Source organism: Aulostomus chinensis, chromosome 2 (genome assembly GCF_037954235.1).
Source record: "Aulostomus chinensis isolate RoL2024-O1b breed Wild chromosome 2, RoL_Achi_v1.0, whole genome shotgun sequence".
Classification (NCBI taxonomy): domain Eukaryota; kingdom Metazoa; phylum Chordata; class Actinopteri; order Syngnathiformes; family Aulostomidae; genus Aulostomus; species Aulostomus chinensis.
In genome coordinates, this window is record NC_141321.1 from 1,377,261 (window position 1) to 1,402,550 (window position 25,290).

At 43.2% G+C, this 25,290-nt stretch overlaps 1 protein-coding gene across 5 annotated transcripts in view; it reads left to right on the top strand.

Annotated features, from left to right (window-relative positions):
• The window catches only part of LOC147268732 (anoctamin-9-like), a 43,692-nt gene that overhangs the window by 13,098 nt on the left and 5,304 nt on the right, over nucleotides 1-25,290 (top strand). For all 5 annotated transcript variants that reach the window (XM_086222333.1, XM_086222340.1, XM_086222351.1 and 2 more), the window contains 7 exons: nucleotides 7,255-7,419; nucleotides 13,847-13,883; nucleotides 13,997-14,108; nucleotides 14,372-14,426; nucleotides 15,101-15,198; nucleotides 18,341-18,537; nucleotides 18,669-18,821. In XM_086222333.1, the coding sequence (XP_086078459.1) occupies nucleotides 7,255-7,419; nucleotides 13,847-13,883; nucleotides 13,997-14,108; nucleotides 14,372-14,426; nucleotides 15,101-15,198; nucleotides 18,341-18,537; nucleotides 18,669-18,821 (817 nt within the window). The remainder of the gene's footprint in view (nucleotides 1-7,254; nucleotides 7,420-13,846; nucleotides 13,884-13,996; nucleotides 14,109-14,371; nucleotides 14,427-15,100; nucleotides 15,199-18,340; nucleotides 18,538-18,668; nucleotides 18,822-25,290) is intronic.

Below are 25,290 nucleotides of genomic sequence, written 5' to 3' on the forward strand. Positions count from 1 at the left end.
TCCCAACAGACCCTCACTACTCTTTTGGGCCTGCCAGGTCTGCACGGCTTCTTCCCCTGCCTCCTGATCCAACTCACCACCAGATGGTGATCAGTTGCCAGCTCAGCTCCTCTCTTTATTCGAGTGTCCAGAACATGTGGTTGCAGATAAAATGATACGACTATAAAATCGATCACAGACCTACGACCTAGGATGTCCTGTTGCCATGTGCACCAATGGAAATCCTTATGTTTGAACATGGTGTTAGTTACAGACAAACTGTGATTTGCACAGAAGTCCAGTAACTAAACATTACTTGGTTTCAGTTTCGGCCTGCCGTCCCTCTCAATCACACCCCTTCAGGTTACACTGTCATTGCCCATATGAGCGTTGAAGTCCCCTAGAAGGACAATGGAGTTAGGACCCGTTCCCAGACTCGAAGGCGCAGGGAAGCAACCCTTTCGTTCAACGGGGTGACCCCTACATACAGGCAGAGTGTCTGGGGGCTATTAGAAAGCCCACTCTGGTCCTCCGCCTCTCACCAGGAGCAACTCCAGCAAATAAGAGAGTCCAGCCCCTCTCAAGGACTCACAGCTATATGTTGAGGTGAGAACGACTACATCTAGCCAGTAATGCTTACCCTCTTCCATCAACCCCGGCTCCTTCCCCACCAGAGAGGTGACATTCCATGTCCCAAAAGTCAGCTTCCATAGCAGACAGACATCAACAGTGCACCTGAATGTTCCAGTTCCTCTTGCGGGTGGTTGGCCCACGGGGGGACAATCCCGTGTACCCATTTTGGGCTAGGCCCTATGGGCAAAAGCCTGGCCACCAGGTGCTCATGCACGGGCCCCTACTGCGGGCCTGGCTCCAGGGTGGGGCCCTGGTAACCCTCTGGGCTGGGTACACAAATGCTTTTTCTCCATGAAGGGTCTTCTGAATACCTCTTTTTCTGGCCCTTTCCCTAGAACAAATCTGCCTTTGGAGACCTTACCAGGGGCAAAATGCCCCGATAGCATAGCTCCTAGGGTCCTTAGGGCACTCAAACTCCTCCACCATGATAAGGTGATGTTTCCAGGAGGAGTAAACCTCCTTGTAATTTTGATTTTTTTTGCAGAGTCATTTTAACAGTTGCTATTCTGTCTAGAATGGAAAGTGGTAAAATTCATCCAGTGGTGATCATTTTCTATTGTTTTCAGTAATGGGGTGAAATTGAGTCCAGACAGTTCTGAAGGCCTGCAGGAAATGTGGATACCTAAATATGTGATGTGACCTGTCCATAGAGGGATAGGGGATATGTGGGCTGCTGCATTCCATCTGGTACCATGTTGTGTAAACTGATCTTGTATTGTTTTTGCGGTGTTTGGATTCCTTTTAATATGTGGGTTCTGGCATATGGCTGCAGCTAACGGTTCAGGGAAGATGGTAAATAAAGAGGGAGAGAGTGGGCATCCTTGCCTAGTCCCCCTGTGTAATGTGAAGCTTTGAGATGTTAGTCTGTTAGTAGTAACAGTGGCTGAAGGTGCAGTGTAAAAAATCTTGATCCAGTTGATAAGTGATTTCCAAAGCCAATCTGTTGAAATTTAGTGAATAGAAATTTCCAGTTTACTCTGTCAAATGCTTTTTCTGCGTCTGAGGTGGCTATGGTGGTGTCTTCCTGTTTAAGTGATGAGTTATGAATTGGGGCTGGACAATGTCAGGAAAACATGCGATGTGCAATTACACTGTTCAATATTGCGATGACGATATAATCAATTATTTATGATAATGATTTATTTACACTTACCGATCACTAGATGGATTTGGTGGCCAAACCATTGAAGTCTGTGCCCTTCTTTGCCCACAGTGCAAATGGCCATCATGTCCTTCGTCAAACTTCTAGTTATGGAGTTGGTAATTTTCTTGTGGCGTTTGGATGTTGTTGCGTTTGCTAAACTCACAGAAATGGACAGTTGCTGCAATCTTTGACGTTATGCGGACTCAGTGTTGTTGGCTGTTTTGTGCCTTGGCTTTCTTTGAATTGTTTGTGCAGGTCTTTGTGGTGGTGTTTCAGGTGTTGATGAAGATTGGTCGTGTTTCCCCTCGTAGTTGTCACGACCGCCCCCCATGTTTTACACAGTACCTGGGCTTGTACGACTTTGTCTCGTTTGAACCCAAAATAGCTCCAAATGAGTGAGGAGATATTTTTTTCGCCACTAGGTCCACCTCATTTTCCTCGCACTCGCTAGTTTTCTCTGCATCTTCGTCTTCAGTCATCATTCACCTAACGCGCCTGCCCTTGGCTCCACTAGCTTGCTAGTGTCGGTTATCACCACACACGCGCCATATGTAGCTGACACGACACCACCAATTAATGTCATGGGCTGAACGCGCAGCAAATTTAACAACGTCCCCTGTGATTGGTTTATTTTCGCAGCATGTGAAAATGAAATTCTCATCGTGGACACATGACTTTTGCAATGTGTTAATTGCACATTTTGATATCGCAATGACGATTAAAATTTGATTAATCGCACAACCCTATTATGAATTATATGGAACATGTGTTATTGGAAGCTTGTCTGTCTTTAATGAAGCCGGTCTGGTCTGAGTGAATTATGTATGGGGGGGCTTTTTCAATTCGGTGTGCTAAAGCTTTGTGTGAGAGAGAGAGACAGAGAGGAGTTACTGGGGCTGCCTGTGTGTGTTCAGAGAGTGAGAATAAGAGTCACAGACAGAGAGAATGTAGAAAGGTTGAGAGATTATGGGGAGTTTTATGAAGATGGATGAGGTTTACAAGAGCTAGGGGATTATGTCTTTATCTTTGAATAGGTGACCATTATGCAAAGTTTGTCTATTGGTATGACTGCTCTTTTACCTTCCATCATCATCTGCTGCTCCCTTCATTGATGGGACCAAAACAAAGACTTGGGTAAGAGCAGAGGGTGTGGGCTGAGCATGTATGTGCACAGCGGCTGGTCCACACATGACATAATTACACACACATACTGTTCGCCAGACATAGAGTACATTTGTGTTAGCTCTCTGGGCAGGTAGAATGGCTGTGATTTCAGCTGTTTATATTCCACCCAATGCTAACATTAGCAGATCTCTCTCTGTCTATTTTCCAACACTTTTAAACACACAACAGCGATCTCGCCTCGATGGTGTACACATCATAGACGTTGATTTTAACTGGAAAACATTAAGCCTGTCCTGCCTAAATTTTATCAGCATGTTAAGTATGCAACCAGAGGGGAAAACACATTAGACAATGTTTATACGAACATTAAACATGCATACAGAGCCATACAACTTCCACATTTGGGCCATTCTGACCACCTCTCTCTGCCACATGGCCAGAGGAAGCTCTCCTTCAATTACAGGACTGCTTTTCACAGACTGAATGGAGTGTCTTTGAACTCCAGGATCTGGTTGAACACACAGAGGCTATACTAGCCTACATACAGTTCTGCACAAGGACTGTAACTTGGGACAAACACATCTGGGTTTTTGGGACCAAAAACCATGAATAAACAGCCAGGTCAAGTCACTCCTAAGAACCCAAACACCACCTTCAAGTCTGGGAACAAAGACATGTACTATAACGCTGCCAGAGCTGACCTGAAAAAGGGAATCAGGAAAACCAGATCAAACCACAGGCAGCAGATTGAGAACCACCTCTCCAACAGCAACCCCAGGCAGGTTTGGCAGGGGGTCCAGCAGATCAACAGCTTCAGGGGCCAGACAAACACACCCAGGAACCTGAGCGTCACACTAACTGAGGAGCTGAACACATTCTTTGCATGCTTCAAGGTCCCATCCCAACAGTCTGCAGCCACACCTCCCCTCACCCAGCTAGATTCCAGCCACCAACTCCTTACAGTACAAGTACAGGAGGTGAAACAAACACTCAGCAGGGTAAACCCCAGGAAGGCCCTCAGGTCCAACGGTGTTCCTGGGAGGGTGCACAGGGCCTATGCAGCAGTATCATACTGGACCAAGAAAGCTGCTGAATCAGAAGCAAACGGTAAGCGATCTAAGGATCCAGCTGGACGACTCTGGATAGTTTAGTTGGGTTGCATGCGTATCTAATCGCCACAGTAATGGAGAGGCACATCCCTAGTCTACACACACGACACCTCCGACTGCAGACCCGCCCACTTCAGCAACGCCATTGTGAATTTTGCAGATGACACGACGGTGGTAGGGCTGATCATGGGGGGATGAGTCTGCCCACAGGGGTGAGATCCTACAACTGTCTGGTGTGTTCAAAGCCAGGTTGCTAGCTGAGCACGACTCAAAGACAAAGAAGGTCATCCTGGACTTCAGGAAGCACAGGACAGATCCGGCCCCCATCCACTTCAATGGAGACTACGTGGAGATGGTCCACCTTCACCTTCCTGGGCACCGTAATCTCTGCTGTTCTCTCCCGGTCTGGAAACGCCTCTGCTGTCATCAAGAAGGTACAGCAGCAGCTGCATTTCCTGAGAGTGCACAGGAGGAACAACATCTGCCAGAAGCTGCTTGTGACATTCTACCACCGACCATCAAGAGCATTCTCTCATACCTCATCACAGTATGGTTCTCCCACTGCATTTCCTGAGAGTGCACAGGAGGAACAACATCTGCCAGAAGCTGCTTGTGGACCTTCTATCGCTTGACGATCGAGAGCATTCTCTCATACTGCATCACAGTGTGGTTCTCCCACTGCACGGAGGCAGAATGGAAGAGGCTCATCTGCTGCCCCCTTGGAGGACATCTACCCTTCCCACTGCCTCAGAAGAGCCGAGGCAATCATAGGCGACAGCACCCACTCCACCCATCACCTCTGGACTGATAGCGACCTGCTGCCCTCTGGCAGGCACTATCGGTCCATCAGGACCAGAGCCAACAGACTCAGAGACAGTTTCTTCCCACAAGCCATCACTGCACTGAACTCAAAATAAAACACTCATTCCATACTACTGCTACTGTACATAAAACATGTGTGCCTTACTTTGCCATTTGCACTGTACAATTTGAATTAATAGTCTACATTTCTTGTTGTATAGTATTTTCTCTACCTTTTATAATTCTTTTTATGTGTACAGTATTTTTTTTAACTTATTTATCTATGTTTCTATTGGAGTTGCACCCCAATTTCATTGTATCTTACCACACAATGACAATAAAGGAATTCTATTTTATATTCTGTTTTAGCTGTTTAACCATAAAATCCTTGATTTGCTTTCTCAGGTTTGTCTGTATGTGGTTCAGGAATGCCAGCAAAGATGAGATTGTCCCTCATGCTGTGTTTCTGTAGGTCCAGGATGGTTTCTTTCATGATCTGGTTATCTGCCGTGATTGCGGCAAGTTGAGTGGTGGTTGAGGAAAGTTTGGGAGGACGTGGTTGTAGTGGTCTGTTGAAGTGTGGGAGTGTGTAAATTTGTTGTTGGCTATATTCAAGCCTGGAGGAAAAAGTGCTACTCAGCCATCCTGTACGATGAGTTTTTTGTCAATGGATATGAGCATCTCTCTAACCACAGTGCAGCACAATTTTGTTGGTGATGAAGGCGGTTAGGTGGACACAGATGAAGATGGTTTGGGGCAGCTGGTTTGTGATATGAGGGGGAAAAAAAGGTGGATGAAGGGTGTCCAGCAGTAGGCTGCCATGTTGGATTATGGGTCACGCCCCGTGTCACACATCCATCTGGGACCCCCAAATACAAAGGTATTCCAAAGACATATCTGACTCTTCCAAAACTTTCCGGCTTAAGTCAGTTTCCAAACCTTCTCCAGACCTGGAATTGGAGGGTTTTTTTGTTTTGTTTTTTTCAAAATTTCATCACTGTCCTTGGTTATTCATGACCATATGAACCCTACACATACCATTTTATACAAAATTGTTAAGGTGAAGTTCTGGAAAGTCTTTTTTGTCATATTACCAGGTTCCGTCACAGTTCACAACTCTTAGTGGTTTTTTTTTTTTTTTTAATAAAACCTCTGGAGCTTGCATTAAATGTACATCATTTTTATCTTCAGATATCTACACAAGTAGATGAACCAAGAACATTTTAGAGATGTACACATAAGGTCAAAGTGCCCCCAGCCTCAGGTCATCGTTCTTTTCAAGAATAATCAATTTAGGCAACTGGACTCCCCTCTTGTAAGTGAAGCCGTTTCGCCTCTCATCCAAGAAACTTCCTCAGTTCTAAATTTCTGGTGGGAAGTATCAGGTACATAACCAACCATGTGGGTGGTCGTAAAAGCTACGCAGTCGTAGGCCAGAACAATAGGCTCATTAGGTGGTCATGTGAGTTGTTGGTCTCAGTTTTGGGTCTTTACCCCTCCCTCCCTCTTGGGGGGTGGGGGTCATTCTGGTCACCTAAGTGAAGGCGTGAACGCCAGCTGCACCTCCTGGGGAGGGATCTTAGGTCTGCATTGTAGGTGGGTGATAGGTGTTGTCTGAGGTTCCCCCCTCGGATCAAATATGATCTAAAATCTTTAGTTCAGTAAATAGATGAACAAACATTGCTTACTGTAAACAAAGCTAATCAAACAAGCTAACATTGTCATGACTGACATATACTTATTTTTACTTGCATATACTGACACACAGCTGTCTGTGCATGATCCCCCATTTTGAAGAAATTGAAAAAAATTCTGCTCACTCTTGGAGGATAGGAATTGTTCTACCCTCTTGTCCAGCATTGTTACACATTATGTTCCTGCCTTGCAGTCTACAGACTGACCCTTCTCTCTCACTGTAGCTGCATATTATTCTGTGCCATGATGTGCTAACCATATTTCTTTTCTTCTGTTTTTTTAATTATACTTAAGTAGATAGGTCCCATTTAAAAAAAAATAAATAAATAAAAAAAAGTCTGTGCTTGTCAACGCTGCTATAGAGGATCCTAAACGGACTAGAGGGTCCTAAACTGACATGTATTGCATGTATAGTAATGACAGCTGAATCACTGGAGATGATTTGAGATGGAATCAGAATTACTTTATTGATCCCTGGAGGGAAATTTAGTTACAAAGCTCCTAAAAGAAGAAAAAGCAATGAAAAGCAGTTAAGAATGAACATATACAGAAGTTGAAGTGAAAATGTAAGATTCAAGGCTACGCAAAAGAAACATAAGTAAAATAATAAATTAAAAATAATAGTCTACCTATGTACATGAAAAATACACCTATGTCCATGAAATTTCTATTTAATAGACACAGTATGCTGTGAATTTCCCCACTGTGGCAAGAATAAAGATGAAATAGGAAAGGTCTTTGCATCATCCTGGTGTGTTTGTGTTTCAGTTGATGCTGATCATTGGTCTGGCTCACGCCCTGGTCGTATTCCGAGTGGTGGCAGCCCCCTTAATGTCTCAGGGTAGCTGGGAGTTTATCACGGACCATGCCAACACGGTGGCTGTGATGCTGGGAGCAGTCCTGCACTACCTAACCATTCAGGTCATGACCCGGGTAAGCAACCTTAGCCTTCCCCATACTGCAGGAAACATCTTACAATAGATTTCAGCTTGTCCTACATGCCCTCAAGAAGTTGATTTATTATTCACAAACCATTCTCCATCCATCTTCTATCCACCTTGTCATACACAGATGGTTTTACAGCCCTACAATCCCTACCTTGGGCATGGCCTCTGACAGGGCTATATGTCCTTTAAGCTGCTTTTGGACTTAAGTCTGAACTTTCAGTGTGTTTGCAATGTATACTTATCAATTTGAATTTTTTTCTCTGACTGCTGTGTAGACACTGTATCCTAGGCAGGGAGTTCTGTTCGATAGACATCCATCCACTCTCCAAGTTCCTCACAGCACATGCTGCCATTGCTTGCAGCTGGACTGCCCACTTGTAAAGTTTTAAACTCGGTCAGTTTAGATCCTATTTATTTTTTGGTGACATCAGTACTTTGAACTGTATTCTGCATTAACACATCCCATATATGCGGGTCCTTTTTGATTTCTTTAAACAATTTACTACAATTGGAGGGGAACAGTTGTTTGGTTTTGCATGTAAGGATAATGCCAAGATATCTGAATCCCTGCTCAAGTCTTCTCAAGAAGACCAAGTCATTTAATTTGGAGGGGAAGTCCCCAAAAATCATCATGCCTTCATTTTTGTTTGTATTAACCTTATATTCAGACATTATTATGTAGTCACTAAGATTATTTAGAAGTGTAGTGGAGGTAGGGTTAGTCACCTCACCCTGGTCTCAAACCCAGGTCTTTTTGATACCTCACAGACCGCAACCTCAAAGAGCCAGACACATTGGCATTGCAGTCGGAGTGCATATTAAACTGAGGTGATGGCGGTCAATCAGACTACTTCTACATTTGGGAACCATGTCCATGCACCCCACCCACACATGTCCTTCAAACATCCTGCACCGTACTGCTTCAATTCCCAGGGTGCCCCTCATGAAAGTGATTTCTTGGACATGGAGCCCACTCCTGCTGGAAGCCAATCTACCGTTTGCCTAAAAATGCAGTTGAAGTCTCTTCCTATTAGAAAAATTCCCTCTGCTTTATCTGCTGATAAATAGAGGCCAACCGATGGGTTTAACCAATAACCATTACTAGCAATAGCTTAAATCAGGAAAAAAGCATGTAACCAATTGATCTGCAAGTAGTCCAAGACAAAGAGACATACACAGTCGGAAACAAAAACTTTTTTTTTTTTACAAATTTCCTACAACAGTAAATATGATACCTAGAAAAATACAAATAAAGTTAACATAAGAATAAATGTATAACTTTGGAACTGAACAAAAAGTGGTGAAAATCCTTGGACTAACCTTTTAAAGAAAATGTTTTATTGCTCTACAAAATACAAACTGACATATTATTACTTACTGAAGGTTTACAATACTTAACACAATGTCTCTAAAACAAAAGTACTTGTTGAGTGGAGCACAGAAAGTGCACTCATCAACTGTGGTGTTGCCTCAGTAAATAAATGTGAAGCTAGACATCAAACCTACCGTACTTAATTACTTGTAAAAAATGAACTTTAAAGGAAGTACCCTACCTTTTTAAAGTCAGTCATCCCAGTTGAGAGGTATCAAGTTTTACTGATGAAAACAGAGCTAGTCTGCATTCTCCCCAGTCACACAATTTTTTTTCCTGCTTCTATATAGAGGTCAACCTTGCTCACTTGGGACAGTGGAGAGGGGGGGACAGACATTTTTTTGGCCAGTAAAGCGAGCTGTTCCAGTTTCACTTCATTTCTCATCCACCATTCAAAAGGCTCCCCACTCCTCTTTTAGATCTCAATTCCAGAGCCACCTGATATGCTCCAGCTCACTTTCAATGCCAGACTCGGCTTCTGTGAGTTGAGCTGTTCCAAGAACTTCAGTATACAGGGTATCCATAACAGTTAACAGTGCATCAGTGTGGAGTCCTCCTTTTTACTGGACCCTCAGCTAATCCAGTCTCTTCCAACTGTGTAGTGGCCTGTTCTTTCCCCCATGCTTCTGCCTTCTCTGTGGTCTCTGATAAGTGAAGATCTTGTCCTCATTATTGGGATCTTTGTGTCCTCTGAGTTTGAGAATCGGGTTGTCAGGCTGTAAAGGATGGTCTTCTTTTGAAGATGGACCCCCACTGTTGCATCAGGGAACACACGTGAGACAGAAGACTCCGAGTGGCTTATTTCCAGGGTGATATCCTGAAGGGGTTCCAGTGTTTCAATGAAGCTGCGACTACTAAAGAGAGTGGAGAACATCCTTGAATGGTGTTTCAAGGACTCAGGACTTGCTGTTCACAAACTAATCAGTATGATACATCAAAAGGCCTACAGCAGTGGTCCCCAAACTACGGCACACGGGCCGGATACGGCCCGCCTCCACATTTGGCCCGGCCCCCTGAACAATACCAGAGAGACATTTTGATTTTTTTTCCATATGTGTATTTGTATTTGATAATAAAATTGATAACTAGCTATGAACTATTTTCATTATTAACTATTAAGGTGTGTTCACTAGGGCTGCAATGATTAGTCGACTAATCGTTTCAATAGTCGGTGACTAGTCGACTATTAAAATAGTCGTTAGTTGCAGCCCTAATGTTCACACAAAACGCAACGCGAATTTTCACGTCACTTTATTTGTGAGAATTTGATCGCTGGATCAATATGTTTATATTTGTGAATAAAGTGACGTGAAAATTCACATTGCCGTTTGGTGTGAACACACAGTCAGTTAGTAACTATTTCATACACGCATAGAACGTGACATTCTATTCCACCCTTCTGCAGTCTGTGCCCCTATCTGGCAACCCCAGAAAAAAATCCTAGACCCGAACCCAGAGAGGGTTATTTGGTAGTGTCATTCTAGATTTCCTGACTTTTGTTCTGTGAAGAACCCAGAGAGGGTTATTTGGTAGTGTCATTCTAGATTTCCTGACTTTTGTTCTCTGAAGAACCCACAGAGGGTTATTTGGTAGTGTCATTATAGATTTTCTGACTTTTGTTCTCTGAAGAACCCACAGAGTGTTATTTGGTAGTGTCATTATAGATTTCCTGACTTTTGTTCTCTGAAGAACCCAGAGAGGGTTATTTGGTAGTGTCATTATAGATTTCCTGACTTTTGTTCTCTGAAGAACCCACAGAGGGTTATTTGGTAGTGTCATTATAGATTTCCTGACTTTTGTTCTCTGAAGAACCCACAGAGGGTTATTTGGTAGTGTCATTATAGATTTCCTGACTTTTGTTCTCTGAAGAACCCACAGAGGGTTATTTGGAAGTGTCATTATAGATTTCCTGACTTTTGTTCTGTGAAGAACCCAGAGAGGGTTATTTGGTAGTGTCATTCTAGATTTCCTGACTTTTGTTCTGTGAAGAACCCAGAGAGGGTTATTTGGTAGTGTCATTCTAGATTTCCTGACTTTTGTTTTGTGAAGAACCCAGAGAGGGTTATTTGGGAGTGTCATTCTAGATTTCCTGACTTTTGTTCTGTGAAGAACCCAGAGAGGGTTATTTGGGAGTGTCATTCTAGATTTCCTGACTTTTGTTCTGTGAAGAACCCACAGAGGGTTATTTGGTAGTGTCATTATAGATTTCCTGACTTTTGTTCTGTGAAGAACCCACAGAGGGTTACTTGGTAGTGTCATTATAGATTTCCTGACTTTTGTTCTGTGAAGAACCCAGAGAGGGTTATTTGGTAGTGTCATTATAGATTTCCTGACTTTTGTTCTGTGAAGAACCCAGAGAGGGTTATTTGGTAGTGTCATTATAGATTTCCTGACTTTTGTTCTGTGAAGAACCCAGAGAGGGTTATTTGGTAGTGTCATTCTAGATTTCCTGACTTTTGTTTTGTGAAGAACCCAGAGAGGGTTATTTGGGAGTGTCATTCTAGATTTCCTGACTTTTGTTCTGTGAAGAACCCAGAGAGGGTTATTTGGTAGTGTTGTTATAGATTTCCTGACTTTTGTTCTGTGAAGAACCCAGAGAGGGTTATTTGGGAGTGTCATTCTAGATTTCCTGACTTTTGTTCTGTGAAGAACCCAGAGAGGGTTATTTGGTAGTGTCATTATAGATTTCCTGACTTTTGTTCTGTGAAGAACCCAGAGAGGGTTATTTGGTAGTGTCATTTTCGATTTCCTGACTTTTGTTCTGTGAAGAACCCAGAGAGGGTTATTTGGGAGTGTCTTTATAGATTTCCTGACTTTTGTTCTGTGAAGAACCCACAGAGGGTTATTTGGTAGTGTCATTATAGATTTCCTGACTTTTGTTCTGTGAAGAACCCAGAGAGGGTTATTTGGGAGTGTCAATCTAGATTTCCTGACTTTTGTTCTCTGAAGAACCCAGAGAGGGTTATTTGGTAGTGTCTTTATAGATTTCCTGACTTTTGTTCTCTGAAGAACCCAGAGAGAGTTATTTGGTAGTGTCATTATAGATTTCCTGACTTTTGTTCTGTGAAGAACCCAGAGAGGGTTATTTGGTTGTGTGGTTTTCTGGAAAACAATGCACTTTTACATTTAGGCAACCCCATGATTGTCACACTTTTTCTGTTACAAACTGCCCCCGGCCCCCCATCAGAAAAGGGTAAAGTTATGTAGCCCTCACAGAAAAAAGTATGGGGACCCCTGGCCTACAGCAAGTCCCCCAGTGATGGTCAAGCAGTCTCAGTTATACGACCACATCATCAACAATAGCCCTGGTAACTCCAAGCAACTTTTCTTAACTGGTGATCATCTCCTCAAACCTCAGACTCCCCCTCACTCCGACAACATGCAGGAGCAGTGCAACAGATTCATCTCCTTCATCAAAACTAAAGTAGGAAACATCCAAAATCAGAATCTTGATTGTCATTTCACCAAAGTATAACAAAAATTGTGAGCAATCCCTTAAGTGCAAAAGAAAGAAAGAAAAAATACAAAGAAAACAGCAATCTACTTACTACAAAAAATTACTATGTACAAGTAAACAAAGGGATGCTGTTGAATAAATAAATAAATAAAATGAGTTAAAAAAAGTATGTGTGTAAAAACTCAAACAAGGAATGTACATCTAGCAGCTGTTTTACATGAGTGTCTATGGCACAGGCTACATTATGTATAATGCACAGATAAGAGTATGATAGAAACATACGGCTACATGTGTATTATTGCACAGATAAAAACATGAGGCTCCATGTGTATATTGCGCAAATAGACATAATTTCATCAGTGTACGTTAATTATTATAACAGCCCTGGGATATATGCTGTTTTTCAGTCTGTTTTTGCTTTAACTGCCCTGTACTGCCTCCCAGAGGGTAGTAGTAGGAGTTCAAACAGATGATGTGCTGGGTTGGATGAGTCCTTCAGAATGCTGGTAGCTTTTTTCCTGTACAGCTCCTCTAAGTAAAGGAGAGTGCAGCAGATAATCTTTTGTGCTGTGTTAATAACCCTCTGGAGTGCTAACCTTTCCTGAACAGTGCAGCTGGCAAACCACATTGGGATGCAGTACATCAGTACACTTTCAATGGATCATCTGTAGAAGGACCCCCAGGAAGCGGAGTTGCTGCTGTGCCTTCTTGATCAGCGTAGTGGTGTTTGTTTTCCAGGTTAGGTCATTATTCGGGTGCAGGCCCGGAAATAGGAAGTCTGAGACCCTCTCCACACTGTCACTGTTAATGGAGATGGGATGAGGGTCACTCAGGTTCCTCCTGAAATCCACTATTATGTCTTTTGTTTTTTTGGTGTAGAGAACCAGGGTTTTTTTCGCTGCACCATGATGACAGTTTCAGCACCTCATCCCTGTATGTTGTCTCATTTCCTCCTGTAATGAGCCTGACCACTGTCGTGTCATGTGCAAACTTCACGATGGAGTTGCTTGAGTGGGTGGGGGTGCAGTCGTGTGTAGAGAGTGTATAGTGGGGGGACTCAGTACACATCCCTGCGGGGAGTCGGTGGAAAGACTAAGTGCCTGGGATAGGTGAGGCTCAACTCTGACTCTGTGGGCAGTGCCTGAGAAAGTCTTTGATCCAGAGGCAGGTGTGATTTGGGAGGCTGAGGTTGTTTAGTCTTAATATCCGTCTGTTAGAAATGGTTGTGTTAAATGCCAAGCTGAGGTCAATGTAGAGAAGCCTGGCATAGCTGTTCTTTTGTTTGTGATGGATTAGAGTAAAGTGGAGAGCTACGGCTATTGCATCCTCTTTTGAATGGTTATTCCTATAGGCAAACTGGAGGGGGTTGAATGTGGATGAAAGTCCTTGAATTATGTGACTTCTGACCAGTTTCTTTAGACACTTCATGATGACTGGAGTGAGAGCCACTGGCTGGCATTCATTAAAGCTGATGTCGGTGGAAATTTTTGGGACAGGGATGATGGTGGAGGACTTCAAACAAAGCTCATGGAGCCTGTTTTGCTAGTCCTATGTATAATCACACCACTTTACATCCACCTGTAGGTGAACAGATGGTTGTCCCTGAAGCTCTGCGATATAGGTAAGAACTAGGAATATTTCTAATAAAAAAGGAATAAAATACCGATAATATGTGAATGCTTTGTAAAATGCATTTTGTTAACAAATTAATGTGTTTGTGTTTTGTGTAAGCAGAGAAGACCAATTCATTCGCTGCCACAGAGAGGAGTTTTACAGTCAAAATGTTCACCTTCCAGTTTTTCACTCTCTTCTCCTCACTCTTCTATGTGGCCTTCTTCCTGGGCAGGTAATGTTCTTCACTCTGTATTTTAGTTGAAATGTGTCTCCCTGTTTTTAGTGAAGACTGTCAAATATGAACTGTTTTTCTTCTAGCTCAGTATGGTTCATCCAGGTTCCCTATTGCTGGGAGGATAATCTGTACAAACAGATTCTATAGTGACAACTGCTGCACATGATCCACCAGACAGGATTCTCTTAACCTGATGACAAAGGCATGTGCATCTTCATCTGTGCTGTCTAAAAGGTTATCACATTGTTGTATTGTCACAGGATAAATGGCCATCCAGGAGCGTATGTGCGCATTGCAGGGTGGAGACTGGAGGAGGTGAGAGTATGCCAGGAATGTCACAAAAATCTAGATTCAGTATCCTATTAGACCAGGAGTAGGCAACCATGTGCCATGGAGAGCCATGTGTATGCAGGTTTTCCTTCCAACCAAACACCTTAACAGGTGATTCCACTGATTAACACTCTTCTGTTGCTGAAGGTGTGTGTGTGTGTGTGTGTGTGTGTGTATATGTATGTATATATACATATATGTGTATGTATACATCCATCCATCGTCATCTTCCGCTTATTCCTACACATTAAGGGTCGCAGGGGGGCTATATTATATGTATATATATATATATATATATATATATATATATTTATATATATATATTTATATATATTTATATATATATTTATATATATATATTTTATATATGTATTTATATATATTTATATATATAGAGATATAAATTTTGTATTTATATATTTTATATTTATATATATATATATATATTTATAAATATATATATAAAATATATTTATATATATGTATATATATATAAAATATATTTATTTATATATATATATATATATATATATATATATATATATATATATATATATATATATATATATATATATATATATATATATGTGTGTGTGTGTGTGTGTGTGTGTGTATGTATGTGTGTGTAATACATGCTTTTCTGCTTTCCTCTTCTGAAGTGCCACCCCAGTGGTTGTTTGACAGACCTCTTCATCCAGATGGCTGTTATCATGCTACTCAAGCAGACTCTCAACAACATCTTTGAGTTCACTGTGCCGTGAGTATGCTCCTTTTTTGCTTGGTTTGGTAATGTAGCATATTAAGGTCCAGCTGTGCTTTTTCTGCACATGCATGCTCTAGCTTTGTATATTAAGATGCCTCTACTCACCTTTGACCCTTAACAATAAATCAAACTCCTTCATTTAAAGATGATGAAATTCCCATGTCTTGGGGAAGTAACTGTTTTTTTGTGATTTACAAATGAATTTGAATCACAACGTAAATAACTCTATGGAAAACTGAATGTGATCTGTTTTCTACTGGGCTGATCAGCTCTGAAATCATCTAAATTCGAATGTATCTATAAACAACCCAGGACAACCACAGGATTTATTTTCTCTGATTTATAACTCTTCATCTCTATTGGGGTGGCATGTATGTCAAAGTTTGACCTACACCTCCCCTGGTGACCATGTCGAAAGTTCCATGAGCAAAATAATGAAGCTGTAATAGTTCCTGATGAGTAAATCACATCAGTTTGTGTTTGTGTGTGTGTGTGTGTGTGTGTGTGTGTGTATGCGTGCGTGCATGGGTGAATTTTGTGTGAGCAGTGAAAAAGAAAATGAGGCTACATTGTAAAGATGAATGAGTGCGGCTCAGGTAGAAAGGGCTATACAAAAATTAGTCCATCCATATACTGTCTTAGGGCGTTTCCACTGGCTCATTTCAGCTTGGGTCAGGTCAGTTTGGCCCCGTCTCCACTGGCCCCAACACGGTACGAACTGTTAACATTTTGGTCCCTGCCCCGCTGGGGTTCCAAGTGAGCCAAGCTTGGACTAAAGTGTGACGTAGACACAAGCGGGGCGCTGATGGGGTAACTTACCTGCTTACATTGTCTACTTCGTACCAGCTTGGCCTCGGCGGAATACTGGTCGATCACTTGGTAAAGTCTTTTATACGTTTTTTGACCAAAGTAATAAAAGCTACCATCAGTATAACACACTACGCTGCCAGGGACTCAAATCCCGCAGTGCCAGGCGTGTCCCCCTGCTTAAGCCAGTACATGTCCAGGCCTGTCTAAAGTTTGCTAGAGAGCATTTGGATGATCCAGAAGAGGATTGGGAAAATTTCATATGGTCAGATGAAACCAAAATAGAACTTTTTGTTTGTCGTGTTTAGAGAAGAAAGAATACTGAGTTGCATACAAAAACACCATACATGTGTGAAGCACGGGGGTGGAAACATCATGCTTGGTGGCCTAGCCAGTTTTGACCAAATACTTATTTTCCACCATAATTTGCAAATAAATTCTTTAAAAATCAGACAGTGATTTTCTAGATTTTTTCCCTCTCCTGAAGTTGCTCCAGGTGAGAGGTGGAGAGCCAGGGTGGGATTTTTGATTGCCCCCAGACTCTCTGCCTGTACATTAAGATTTACCCTGGTGGAAAGGGTTGCTTCCCTGCGCCTTTGGGTCAGGGAATGGGTCCTGACTGTTGTCTGCACTTATGCGCCTAACAGCAGTTCAGAGTATTCTCCCTTTTTGGAGTCTGTGGGAAGGGTGCTGGATGGCGCCCCGACTGGGAACTCCATTGTCCTTCGGAGGCAGGGTGGGTACTGGGTACTCCAGGCGTATGGGGTGGATGGCCCCTTATAAAGGGCCATTCAGTCTTTCTACTAGAGGAGTGAGAGTCTGGTACGCATTGCCGGCAGTAAGTCGGACTTGTTCCCAGTGAGGGTTGGACTCCGCCAAGGCTGCCCTTTGTGATCGGTTCTGTTCATAACTGTTATGAACAGAATTTCTAGGCACAGCCGAGTGGTGGAGGGGCTCGAGTTTGGTGGTGGGAGGATGTCGCCTCTGCTTTTTGCGGACGATGTTGTCCTCCTTAGCTCCATCAAGCCATGACCTCCAGCTCTTGCTGGGGCAGTTTGCAGCCAAATGTGAAGTGGCAGGGATGAGAATCAGCACCTCCAAGTCTGAGGCCATGGTCCTCAGCTGGAAAAGGGTGGCCTGCCCATTCCTGGTCAGGGGTGGAGGTCCTGCCTCAGGTGGAGGAGTTTAAGTATCTCAGGATCTTGTTCATGAGTGAGGGTAGGTGGAGTGGGAGATTAACAGGCGGATTGAGGCGGCATCCGCAGTGATGCGGGTGCTAAACCAGTAAAGGTGAAGTCAAAATCATCTCAAAATACTGGTCAATCCACATTCCAACCCTCACCTATGGTCACAAGTTTTGGGGAAAGACCGAAAGAAAGAGATTGCGAATAGAAGGGGCCGAAATGAGTTTCCTTCGCAGGGTGCCCTTAGAGACAGGGTGAGAAGCTTGTCATTTGGGAGGGACTCAGAGTCGAGCTGCTGCTCCTCCATGTCGAGAGAGATAAGATAAGATAAGATAAACCTTTAATCTTCCCACAGTGGGAAAATTTACAAGAGAGGAGTCAGTTGAGGTGGTTCGGGCATCTGGCAAGGATGCCTCCTGGACACCTCTCTCGGGAGGTCTTCCAGGCATGTCTGAGGAGGCCTCAGGGCTAACCCAGAACACGCTGGAGGGATTATCTCTCTTGGCTGGCCTGGAAACACCTCAGGATTCCCCCGGAAGAGCTGGTGAAAGTGGTTGGGAAGAGGACAGTCTGGGCTTCCTTGCTACGACCTGGACACAGGACGAGGACAAGGACGAGGAACTTTAGAGCCCTATGTCATTTTGCATTTTGACGCGTGCTTTTTTTGGCACTAAACCCCACTTCAGTTTTGGGGCTGGAAGGAAAATAGTCTGTGTTTGTCTGGTTACTATCAGTTTCACTGCATTATTGTCCTCACCTTGTTTTTGGTGCTGTTGGTGAGGAGGCTGTTGCACTTGCACCGTGTGAAGGAGATACTGCAGGTCTGTTCTGCTGCTGTCAAATTCTAAAATCCCCTAACCCTCTTCTGGAGTAATTCGGGGTTCACTATCTTGCTCAAGGACACTTAAACACAGTCAGCAGGGGCAGTGGGGATCGCCCACTCTACCACAAAACCATACTGAATTTGAGTTGTGAGACAGTTGGAAGACAGTTGAAAACTAAATACAAATGATATCATCATACTAAACAAACAAATGTAATTCTTCAAGTAATGTTTCAGTTGACTTTCTACTGCCATTTTTTTTGCCTCTCAACCAGTATATTGATGTGAAAGTAAGATGGTAGACCTTTGCTCGATGTTTCAGCTGGCTGAAGACCTGCCTCAGCAGAAACAGAGTGAAGAAGCTGCAGAGGAAGTGTGGCCACTGTTACAGGAAGGCTTGCCATGATGAACACGGAAATGTGGAACCCTGCGATATTTGCAAACTTCAGGACTGGCTGCGTAACTACCACCTGGCAAACACTAATGCTTTCAGCCTGTTCAACGAGTTCCTGGAAATGGGTTAGTCTTACAAGAAAAAAATCATATTTGCCACAGAAAGACAAAACTTTTTTCCTCCCAAGTATAAAAGTTAAAAAACAATTGGCTACATGATTGATGTTTTGTTATCCATTCTTGCCCCCATCCTCTAGTGGTTCAGTTCAGTTTCACCACCATATTTGTGGCAGCGTTTCCACTGGCCCCCCTGCTGGCTCTCATCAACAACATTTTTGAAATTCGCTTGGATGCCATCAAGATGGTCCGCCTGGAGCGTCGACTGGTACCCCGTAAAACCAATGACATTGGTGAGTCCTGCCTTCAAAAGGGGTGAAAACAAGACTGTATAGTGAAGCCCCGTCCCCAAAAAAACACACATTTAGGAACTGAAACTGTTATAGCAGGCATTAAATTACAATATTGTTACAGTTGCTTCTGCACTAAATCAATGTGACATCAGACTTTTCTCTGTTAACATGCTTGTGTCATGTTCCTCCGACATTTACTTGGATGTGATGCCATAATATCAACATTCAGTGTCACTTAGGCACTTAGGGATTTCTCCTCCCTCCTCTCTCACTCTCGCTCCATTCTCCCCTCCTCCCCGCTCCTCTCCTATTTTTTTCCTCCCCTCCCCTCTCTCCTCCTGTCCTCTCCATCCATTTCCGGTGAGCGGGATTTTATGGTGGTGAATGTACAAGCGATGCAGAGGTTTGAATGTTTCTGTCCTGTGTCTCTACTGTTCTGATGTTTCTGCTGCATGATCAGCAAAGGTGTTCTACTTCAGTGTTAGCTGTGGGATCATTGGTGGTTCTGTGGGGAAGGACTGTTGCTCCTGGGAGGTATGGCTTCCACCGAGATGCCACTTTCGTCTAGCTCACATAGTGTTGGAGCCATTTTTTGTGTTCATAACTGGACTGGATTTTACTGTCTGAGAATGCTCTTCGGAAAAGACCACCTGATAATAATCTCTCCATGGTTAAGCAAAGGCTGTTGGGATTAAAGGGGAAGTTCAGAGAAAATGAACTGTTTCACAAAGAGTGCACCAGCTTCTTCACTGATGTTATTCAGAGTGCCTACACAGAGCAAGTGCCCCAACGTCAACTGGATGGTAAGAATGGGGAGCTTTGGCATATTCCCCATCATGGTGTAGGTCATACCAAAAAGGGTACATTGTGTGTTGTGTTTGACTGTTCAGCTGAGTTTAAGGGAATCTCACTCAACGGCAAGCTTCTGCAAGGCCTAAACCTCACTAGTTTGCTTTTGGTTGTTTCTTCCCCAAGTTGTGCTAGTTATGCGCTAAGGGAAACAGGAGAGGACAATCAAGCTCATTTCTCATTAAAGTTTGTCAAAACAGTAAGAAGAAATTTTTATGTCGATGACTGTTTGAAGAACTTGCCCTCGGAAGAGGAGGCAGTCGCCATGGTTCAAGCTCTCACTGAGATCTGTCAAAAGGGAGGCTTCACTCCCATAAGGTGGATCAGTAATAGCCAGGCAGTCCTGCAAACCATTGAAAAGGATCACAGAGTTAGGATTGGGAAGCACTGGATCTGGATAGAGACAAGCTGCCAGTTGAAAGAGCCCTTGGGCTACAATGGTGTGGGGTCAGACTCATTTGAATTCACAATGATGGAGAAAGAGCAACCATAGAGCAGGTGAGGAATGTTGTCTATAATCAGCTCAGTTTATGATCCTCTGGGTTTCCTTGCACTAATAATGCTGCCAGCCAAAGTCATAGTGCAAGAGGTCTGTCAGAAGCATTGTGGGGATGACAAAATACCTGCAGGTATTGATCATCAATGGACAAGGTGGCTGGAAGATCTGAAAGGGTTGACATTATTCAAAGTGGACAGCCTGTCAAGGCACAGCTCCATAACTGTTAGGATGCTAGGCAGCATGGATTTGGTATTGTCACTTAAACAGCAAGAACAGGGTCCATGTTTTTTCCCTGCTTGGTAAGGCAAGAGTCACCGCTCTAAAGTCACTAACCATTCCCCATTTGGAGCTTACAGCTGCTGTTCTGGCTGTGCGTGTAGATCAGGCATTGAGAGCAGAATCGGAGCTGTCATTGGATCAGTCACTTTTCTGGACGGACAGTACATCAGAGCACAAATGAATAAAAAATTAGGACAAGTTGTAACGTCAACCCAGCTGGCGGATGTGACAAGCCCCCTGATTTGCTGGCAGCCGGTGGCCAATCCAGGCACTGTTCTCATGAATGGGCGCTGATTTAAACATGTCGGACCAATCAGCTTGTGGGTGTGTGTGTAACTTACCGGACGCATTGGCGCTGCGTCCCGTGGCCAGTTCCGTGAAGTCGAGGTAGTGAGTCCTTCATCCGATCGTGTTTGGATTAGGACCGGCCGTGTTCATTGTGTCGGATTGTCGCCAAGCACCCCCCGCTGGCTGGATACCCACTGGCGCCCTGTCATCTGCCACTCTAGCTCATCACTCCTCTAGGCCGAAGCTAAAAGCGAAACCGACCGCTGCCGTCGAACCCGACTGACGTGTCTCTTCCAGGTGAGCACGTGTGATTTGTTGTGTTGGCTGTCGAAACAAAGAAGAAAGGAATTGCATGCTCATGAGCTCCACAGAAAGGATGCAGATGGACCTTCCATTAATATGTCACTGGAGATGGAAAAGGGTAAAAGAGCCAATGGAAGTCAGGCGATGTCAGCTAAAGATCTTTTGGATGCTGAATTGGCCATCATTTGCTACAGTCGACAACAGAGGTTCAGGGAAGAAATGGCTGCCGTTCCCTATCAATTGGAACATATGTGTCAAGAGACAACTCTGTCTACAAACTGGATCCACTTCTGTAGGATGGATTTCTGAGAGTAGGAGGACAATTGAGTGAGGCAGCTTTGCTAGAAGAAATCAAGAATCCATCCATTTTGTCAAAGGCTCAATACATCTCCACACTCATGTTGAGGCATTTGCACCAACAAGGCATCTTTACCTGTCTTGCAAGCGGGGCTGTTCATTTGAAAGTAGCTCCGTCTTTGGGTACGTACTAATGCATGTATTATTGCATAACAAAGGTACATCAGTCGAAAGTGTCCAGTTAGTGTTCAAATTAAGGAACAAACTTTGTGGGGGCAGAGAAAGAGCTGAGGGAGGCACTAACATCATTAAAGCACAACAGAACACAGAGTTCTATTGAAAGATGGCATCCAGTGGAGCTTTAACCCATCTTTGGCATCACATCATGGTGGTGTCTGGAAATGCGTCATTCGAATGGTGAGGAGGGTTCTCACGTCTGTGTTACATCTACAAACTCTGGATGATGATGATGGAGTCCATACGGTTTTGTGTGAGGCTGAGTCTATTTTGAATGGTCACCCTCTCACCAAGTTCTCAGATGACCTGAATGACTTTCAGCCTCTCACACTGACCTGCATTCTCCTTGAAAGGTAAACCAGTCTTTTCACCTGGACTGTTTAACAAGGATGATGTATATGTGACAAGGAGATGGAAACAGGTGGAATACATTGTAAATTTGTTTTGGAAAAGATGGGTACAGGAGTACCTCCTCCTGCTCCAAGAACACCAGAAATGAAATCAAAAAAGGAGAAATTTTATTTCTGGAGATATTGTCGTTGTGATGGATTCTGCTGGGCCATGTGGATCTTGGCTTCTGGGCAAAGTTTTGGAAACTTTCCCTGGCAAAAAGGGATAGGTACGCTCTGTTCTTGCCATTTCAGGAAATTTGCGAGTGGCTTTAAAATGGTTAGTCTGGGGTGTAAGGTCCCTTAACTGAAGCAAACCTCCCCATCACAGAGCTGTGAACATCTAGAGCTCTGACATTGAGGTAGTGGACTCATTCAAGTACCTGGGTGTTCACGTGAACAACAGACTGGATTGGACTGATAATACAAATGCCCTCAGCAAGAAGGGCCAGAGTAGCCTCCACCTGATGAGGAGACTGAGGTCCTTCAGGGTTAGCAGGGCCCTACTCCAGACTTTCTATGATACTATGGTGGCCTCTGCTGTGTGCTATGCCATCGTGTGGTGGGGTGGTGGAGTCACGGACATGAACAGGAAGAGACTGGACAAACTGGTGAGGAGAGCCAGCTCTGTCCCGGACTGTCCACTGGACTCCATCCAGGAGGTGGCGGACAGAAGGATGTTGGACATACATCATAAACAACACCTCTCACCCCCTAAACCACACTGTGGAGACCCTGAGCAGCTCCTTCAGCTTCGGATTGCTGCACCCTCAGTGCAAGAAGGAGCACTACCACAGGTCATTCCTACCTGCAGACATCAGGCTGTAAAACTACATCCAGTGAACATTCACATGCATGTTTTCAGCAGTGTGCAATAAAATGTTCTTATTTTTTCATAGTTCATGTAAATATTTTGGTAATTGTATACCATAAATGTTAATATTTATTTTTTGTATTTTCTTATTTCATATATATATATATATATATATATATATATATATATATATATATATATATATATATATATATTTTTTTTTTTTTATTTATATCATCCTTTCCTGAAACTATTTACATTTTCCAAGTTTGGGATGAATTGTTATTGTTATTCTTATGTGCAGCCTCTGAGGAGACAAATGTTCATGTTTCTGGACTCGCCCAATATACTCTGGAGGTGTAATCCAGAGTCAGACGTGGTGATAGGTCTTATAAGGTGAATACGAGCTTTGAGCAACTGAAATAATTCAAATGTGGAAATGTGGGACACCAACGCCATGTGTGTCCATATAGCGGGCAAGAAGTGGTGGGTCTGCCTGCACTGCCCTCCATAATGCCAGAGCCACCTATTATTCATCACTAATAGAGGAAAATAAAAAGTCCCAGGTTTCTTTTCAGCACCCTAGCTGAACTGACAAAGGGTGTGTTTCCACTGGCTCACTTCGGCTCAGGTCGGTACAGGTGCATTTCCACTAGCGCTGGGTACGTCGTCAGCATGGGTGGACTCACCGGCTGAGAGTTCCGTGTCATAATTTGTGTGCAACACAACAACAACAATGGACGACATGGAGGCAGCGTTATGCCCGTGCTCAGTCAGTGGGTTTTGCTTAAACTAAAAGTAAGGGACGACAGACAGGCAAGGCAAGCAGTGAAACAGAACACCCAAGAAAATATAAAAGACTTTACCAAGTGATCAACCAGTATTCCGCCAAGGCCAAGAGTTACCCAATCAGTGCTCTGCTATGTGTTTATGTCCCATTTTAGACCCTGTATGAGAGCAGTGTCTGTGTCAGCCAGTGGAAACTCGCCCAAAGAGTCATAAGTCTGTAGAGCCCTGTATTCCTTTAGCTTGTAGGAGTAACAACTTTGAGTTTCGTCAGTGACAAAATATTAACTATCAGGGGTAAACCAGCTCCTGCCCTCAATGGATTCTAATTTACCTATAAACTCTGTAAACATAGAAACTGCTAATAAACCAGATATATATTTAGACCACTTTTATCAAATTGACAGTACAGAACTTAATTCAATGATTACCTCATCAAAGCCTTCAACCTGTCTCTTAGATTTGATTCTTACTAGGCTGCTTAAGGAAGTCTTCCCCTCAGTTAGCACCTCTTTATCAAATATGATTAATCTGTCTTTAGTAATAGGATATGTACTAGTCCTGGAAGGTAGCTGTAATTAAACCTCTGCTTAAGAAGCCTACTCTAGACCCTGAGGTTTTAGCCAACTTTAGACTGATATCTAACATCCCCTTTACCGCTAAAATCCTGGAGAAAGCAGTTGCTAATCAGCTGTGTGACTTCCTACATAGTTTATTTGAGGATTTTAAGTCCGGTTTTAGAGCCCATCACAGCACAGAGACAGTACTGGTAAAAATTACTAACGATCTTTAAATATCATTAGATAATGTCTTTGTGTCTGTACTTGTCCTGTTAGACCTTAGTGCTTAGTGCTTAGTGCACCTTAGTGCCCTTTGACACAACTGACCATCAAATCCCGCTACAGAGACTTGAACACTCAATTTGCATTAAGGGAATGGCATGGTTTAAATCATATTTATCAGGTCAATTTCAGTTTGTACACGTTCATGATATATCTTCTATGCAAACAGAAGTGAAACGGTGTTCCCCAAGGTTCAGTGCTTGGGCTGATATTCTTCACTTTATATATGCTTCCTTAAGGTCATATTATTTGAAAACAGTCAATAAATTTCCATTGTTATGCAGATGATACTCAATTATATTTATCAATAAAGCCGGATGAAGGCCAACAGTTATCTAAACTACAAGCATGCACTACAGACAAAGGCCGGGATGACAAATAATTTTTTACTGTTAAACTGATAAGACAGAAGTTATTGTGCTTTGCCCCAAAAACCTTAGAGACACAATATCTTGTGATATTACTGCTCTGGATGATCTTGCTCCTCATCTGTCACGTGTGTGGTCATGGAGCACCTAAGTGTCCCCGAACGTCCAGCTCCCCAAATGAAAATATCAACATTTATTTTAGTCAAGTCAAGTCAATTTTATTTATATAGCACCAAATCACAACGAAAGTTATCTTATGACACTTTACAAGTAGAGCAGGTCTAGTACCACACTCCATCAATGAATTTATACCCAGCAATTCTCAATGAGCACATCAGGCAACACCGCAGATGAAAACATTTTAACAGGCAGGAATGTCGAGCAGATCCAGGCTCAATGGGAATGGGGATGGCCTTTTGCTTTGACTTTGGGGGGAAAGAGAGCAGGAGAGGGGGCCAGAGACAGGGACAGATAAAGGAGGAAGACATATACAAAAGGAAAGAGGGTAACAGATAAAG